General features: G+C 53.2%; 1 protein-coding gene across 1 annotated transcript; it reads left to right on the plus strand.

Moving 5' to 3' along the window:
• The first annotated feature begins 4,618 nt into the window (after positions 1-4,618).
• Positions 4,619-5,554, plus strand: LOC136992991 (olfactory receptor 14J1-like). The gene has a single exon (XM_067303007.1). It carries the CDS (start codon positions 4,619-4,621, stop codon positions 5,552-5,554), a length of 936 nt encoding a protein of 311 aa, XP_067159108.1.
• The last annotated feature ends 446 nt before the right edge of the window (positions 5,555-6,000 follow it).

Genomic DNA, 6,000 nt, shown 5'->3' on the forward strand with positions numbered 1-6,000 from the left:
AGAAGCAAAAGAAACCCCCCTCACCTCAGGTTCTTCCTCCAGACCAAGGGTTCCCCCCCAGCAGTCCCTTGAACAGGCCAAAGTTTGCTCCTCTCAAGTCCAGGGTCTGTACTCTACTACTGTCCTTCCTCACTCCCCTCAGGATCTGGGACTCCACTTTCTCATGGTCACTGTAGGCAAGGCTGACACTATCCCATCCCTGATCACTTCCTCCTTATTTGCAATTTCCAGATCCAGGAAAGCATCACCCTTATCTGCCTTGTGCATCTCCATCTGCTCACGCCTGTGCCCCAGGCTGCATTCAATTCTGTATATTTGGGCTGCAGAGCCTCAGCTGTGGCACAGAGCACAGACCGGTCATGGTGAAACACGTTTCCAAGGGCCGAGGACACTGTATGTGCAATGGCCCCACTTCAGAGCAGAGACGTGCTGGCATGGATAGCAGGTGGCAATGTAAAGGTGAAAGGAGGTTCCCACTGAGAGAGCAAAGCCTGCAGTGCCCAAGGCCAGCGAGAAACAGAGCTGGGCTGTGCAGAAATGGCAGGAGAGGGCTTTGCTGCCTGAACTGACTTTGTTGCATCTTGGGGCCTGAGACAGAGGTGAAGCAATCTCCAGGAAGGACAAGTGCCACTGAAACATTCCCTGGGCCTGGATGTCCTGTGATCCAACCAGCCCGTGGACATCACTAGCACAGTCCCTGTTCACATGATCTGGGGGTGAGAAGTTGTTCATGGAGAGAAGAGAAAGAAGTGTTTGAGAGTGCAGAGACTAGAGCAGAGACCTTGGTGTGATGTGCCTCCCATCTATGCAACACTGTTGGATATAGACGAGATGGACTTTGCCTAAAGGCAGTGGTGGGATTCAGTTGTTTGGGCACTGGTAGGAAACCTGAGCGGCCTTCGGGTGCTTTCCCAGCAACCACTGCAAAAGGACATGCCTTTCCTGTAGATCCCATGCTGTATTTGCTAGAGACCTGGGGTTGTGCTGGATACCCCAGGCATTGGACACAGCCCTGCCTATGGCCTATCTTTATGTCACTGAATCCAGTGTCTGCACTGAACTGCATTTGCTGTTTGCATTGTACAGATCTGCTTGTGTCTCAGCTTCATAGTGAGTGGAGCTCTAGTTGCAGTAGGCATCTAGGGTCATTTCAGATGGCCAAGGCCATTCCCCACCTGGCCCCCAACTCAGGCTCTAGAAGGTTGGGGGTGTCATAGTTGCTCCATCAGAAGAAGCAGACACTGGCGCTTGCCTGGGACCACCTCTGTCTCTTCATCTATCACCAGGTGTTTGTGTGCAGCCAGCTGACTCTCATGCTCTGTCTCCAGTGATCACAATGGGAGCTTAGACAAGGAGCTCCCATGCAGACACCTCTGTTGTGCTCACTTCAGGTTTGGCAAAGGGAATCCCACCTCCTGTGTGTTTGTGGAGTTAACGGGAGGGATCCGAATCCCACTCCAGCCCAGGGGTTTCTAACCTGGCATAAGGTGCGCAGACTGACTCATCTGAACCAACACCTGAACCATGGGTAAATGAACTCCCTTCTTGTACACTTCAAGGTGTCCTGCCTAGTGAAGGCATAGGAATAGGGGCTTCCAGAATGGGACGTTTCCACCTTTCGTAGATAACCATCCTCTGATGAGACAAATTCCAATGCTGGAATCAGTCTTCCTTCAGTGCTTAGAGAGGGACCATCAGTGATTTTTTTAGTTTATTGGAGTGAACATTTCCCAGGAGGAGGGAGCACAAGGGACAGAGAAATTCATGAGCTCATCTGGGCCTCTGCTCCTGAGCAGGTCCAGGCTCCAGGAATGGAGGGAGCTCACAGCAACTGGGCAGCGCTGCCCAGAGACAGCTGTGTGCAGGAGCAGCTCCTCTGCAAAGAGCAGCAGGGCTCCCGGTACTGCCTGCTGCTGCTGACATGAGAGGAGAGAAGGCAGAGAGAAGTGAAAGGCAGTGTGGAGTGGGAGGAGAGAGGAGAGCTCCTTGTGGGAGAAATCTTCACAGCCCTTTGCACGGTAAGTCTCTGGCTGCAGGGCAATGCTACTGAGCTTCCTGGAGGGGTCTTCTGACCCCATCCCATCCCATCACTGATAGGACTTTTAGCTTCTCTCTGCTGGCTTCTCCAGTGCAGAGGAGGGGGAGGTGCTTCAGAGCAGGGACTCTCTACCATACCATCTCAGGGCATCCTAATCCATTCTCCCTGGGAAGCTGCAGGGGTGTGAAGCTGGGGTGTACACACAGGTTTGCCCAGTACTGTAACTCGGAACAGTGTCCCTGCACCCCAGGGTGCTGCGTTCCTGACTAAGTGACTCTGTCGCCTGCGAGGGTCAGCACTCAGCCTGCCCGGGGAGCTCCCCATAGCGCTGCCGGGAGAAGCTCTGGGTGGGAGGAATGACCTCTGTCAGGGCAGGTTCATTCTCCTGCTGAGAGGGTGCTGTGTGAGTCAGGGCTGCTCATAGCTCTAGCTCATGCACAGGACATTTCCGAGGGGACTTTTCAAAAGGAAAGCAAAGGCAGGGATTTCCTGAAAGAGAAGCCAAACTCCTGACATGGTGCTTTACATTTCCTACCACCTGGCAAGGGGAAAACGGAAATGGAGCTGTCAGGCTTGGACAACAGACTGAGACTCAGTAACAGTTTCCAGGAGCAGCCAACGTGTCTGCTAGGAACTTCTGAAAGTTCCTTCCCCCACCCCTTAGTCTACAGACAGCACCAGCTTCCCCTTTGCTGGCCTCATCAGGGTTTGTCTGACCTGCTCCTTAGCACCTGCAACCATGGGGATGGCCCTGGGCAGTGCCCTGCTACTGGGAGGTTTCTGCAGGGCAGACCTGAGCTCCCTGAGGGAGGTGTCGGCACTGCAGGGCCTGACCATGACTTGTTCAACTCCATCCACCCATAATGTTTCTGTTGGCACTTCCCTCTCATTGCCTGCCCATCTCCGCTGCCTGGAGCTGTCCCTGCTGGCAGCTCTTTCTCAGTCCCAGTGTCTTTTCCTGGTCGGTGCTCACAGACCCCCTCCCACCCTCTGTGTGTTCATTCCTGACCACCACAAACCTCCCAAAGGCAAGGTCCTGTCCAGGGGCATCTCTGTGCTTGAAGGTTCTAAGGAGCAGGTCAGGCAAACCCTCACGAGGCCAAGAAGGTGATGGTGGTGCTGTCTGTAGGCTGAGGTGGGGATGAAGGGACTTGCTGAGGTTTCTCTCAGACCTTCTGGGGGTGTTCGGCTGCAGTTAAGACACTGGCCCTGAGTGTCCTGCATGGTGTTCCCTTCCTGGCAGTGAGAAGCCCCAATCCCCTTCCAACCTGTGAGGCTCCTGGCAATGCATTTCATCAGGTTGGGGAATGAGCTGACTCTCCTCTTGGGAGAGTCCATCTTTAGGACCCTTGACTGCTTCTCGGGGCTGTGCTGTCAAGCTGCAAGCTGCCTTCCAGAAAAGCACAGCTTCCCTGGAGCATTTCTGTAATATCTGAGAGTCCCTGGTTTGGTCATGTGAGTCAAAAACCTTGTCACACTCTTCATCACTCTCTCCATCTCGGGGTTGAGAGTGTAGAATTTGGGAATCTTCACTGTGACACTGAACTCCCCCGCTCCCAGCTTAGTCCCATTTCTTTCTTAGAGGAATTTGTGAATGTGGTTGTCCTTCCTCTGAGTGAGGTGCAAGTGCAGGGCAGTGAGGGGCAAGACTCATGGACAGACCCATGACCCTATACAAAGTCACAGTGAGTCTTTTTTTGCTCTTGGGATGCACAAGGGCTCATGCTGAGAGCAATTGAAGTGCCAAAGATTTCTACCCCCTCAAAGAATGCTCCTCTGGTGAGAAGGAGGCATCTAAAATACAGATATGTGTGTGTGTGTGTGTGTGTATCACCAGAATCCTCCAGTGATCATTTTGCAAAGTAAAATGAGTTTCCAAATGTTGAACAGCCCTTCCACATAACTCGGTGGACATAATCTGCTGCAGCACGTGTGCATCAGAGCTAGTCACTTCCCATTCTCTCTGCAGTGCCTGCAGGAAGGGTGCACATCGTAAACTGGCGTGAGGGCAGGGTCTATCTCATTGGGACAGAGACATCTAGAAAGGGTCAGGTCACCCCCTGCCTTCCCTTGACTTTTTCTCTGCCTTGCTGGAGTGGCAGCTGGTGCGACTGATTCAGATACAGACACCTCTGTTCAAGAGGACAAGGCTGGGGCAGATGAATCCCTCACAAGGGTCTTCTCTTTCAGACACAGCTGCCACGAGAGCTGTTTTCAGCTCTCATCATGGGAAACAGAGAAACTTCCCACTGGTACCTGGACCAAGTCCCCTGCTCCCAGCTCCCAGCGCCCATCCCCAGGTATCCCACCACATAGCAGGCTCAGTTTGACACCTCCATTTACACACCCCAGCAGAGCAGGACTTGACTCCTCTGGAGCCCATGGGCAGAGGTCCCTGCTCCACATGGCTCCCTCAGCCAGTGTAAACAGAGCTGCAGAAAGGGAGCTGAGCGAAGGTAAAGGACAGAGGAAAGGTGGGGGGTTCTACGAGAACCAGAGTGGGTTTGACTCAGAGAAGCCTGCTCTAACTTGCCCCTGTCTTTTCCTCCTTGGACAGTCCACAAAGCCCCGAGGAAGCAAATGTCCAACAGCAGCTCCCTCAATGAGTTCCTCCTCCTGGCATTCGCGGACACACGGGAGCTGCAGCTCTTGCACTTCTTGCTCTTCCTGGGCATCTACCTGGCTGCCCTCCTGGGCAACGGCCTCATCATCACAGCCGTAACCTGCGACCACCGCCTCCACACCCCCATGTACTTCTTCCTCCTCAACCTCTCCCTCCTTGACCTCGGCTCCATCTCTGTCACTGTACCCAAATCTATGGTCAATTCCCTGTGGGACACCAGGGCCATTTCCTACTCAGGATGTGCTGTCCAGGTCTTCTTCTTCTTTTTTTTAGTTACAGCAGAGTTTTATCTCCTCACAGTCATGGCCTATGACCGCTACGTTGCCATCTGCACACCCCTGCACTATGGGACCCTCATGGGCAGCAGAGCTTGTGTCAGAATGGCAGCAGCTGCCTGGGCCAGTGCTTTTCTCAGTGCTCTCCTGCACACTGCTAACACATTTTCCATACCACTCTGCCAAGGCAACACAGTGGACCAGTTCTTCTGTGAAGTTCCCCAGATCCTCAAGCTCTCCTGCGCAGACTCCTACCTCAGGGAAGTTGGGCTTCTTGTGGTTGGTGCCTGTTTAGCCTTTGGGTGTTTCATTTTCATTGTGCTGTCCTACGTGCAGATCTTCACTGCTGTGCTGAGGATCCCCTCTGAGCAGGGCCGGCACAAAGCCTTTTCCACATGCCTGCCTCACCTGGCTGTGGTCTCCCTGTTCATCAGCACCTCATTTTTTGCCTACCTGCAGCCCCCCTCTATCTCTTCCCCAGCTCTGGATCTGGTGCTGGCCGTTCTGTATGCGGTGGTGCCTCCAGCAATGAACCCTCTCATCTACAGCATGAGGAGCAAGGAACTGAAGGAGGCACTGAAGAAACTGGTTCAGCTGGTGCTCTTTCAGCAGCAATAAGCTACCCATCTCTCCTCACAAGTGATCTCCAAGTGATTTCAAGCAACATTTGTGGTTGGGGCATTCTATCTGTGATTGATAGAAAAAGTGTGTTTGTACACAAATGTCTGAATTCATCTCTCTTCTCCAGAGGCACAAACCCCGTCTGTCTGACTCAGAGGCTTTGTGTAAATCTGCTGAGCACTGTGTCAGGGCTGGCCTCCCTTGCAGCATCTCTGTAATAAAAGGGGTTTTCATCAGTACACTGCCTGAAGACTGGGCTCTTCTTCCAAAGTGGGAGCCAAGAATGCACTCAGGGAATTGCACCCAAAAAGGCCCTTTTGCCATGCCTGGGTTTTCCATGGGCTAAGGAGGATGTGCTCATAGGGTGAATGTGTGAGGGAATGAGGGCTGGATTCAGCCTTCACTTGTGGGTGCCCAGTGGCCCTGGAGAGGGTGAGTGCTCA

The sequence above is a fragment of the Apteryx mantelli genome, chromosome 11, assembly GCF_036417845.1.
Source record: "Apteryx mantelli isolate bAptMan1 chromosome 11, bAptMan1.hap1, whole genome shotgun sequence".
Taxonomy (NCBI): Eukaryota; Metazoa; Chordata; class Aves; order Apterygiformes; family Apterygidae; genus Apteryx; species Apteryx mantelli.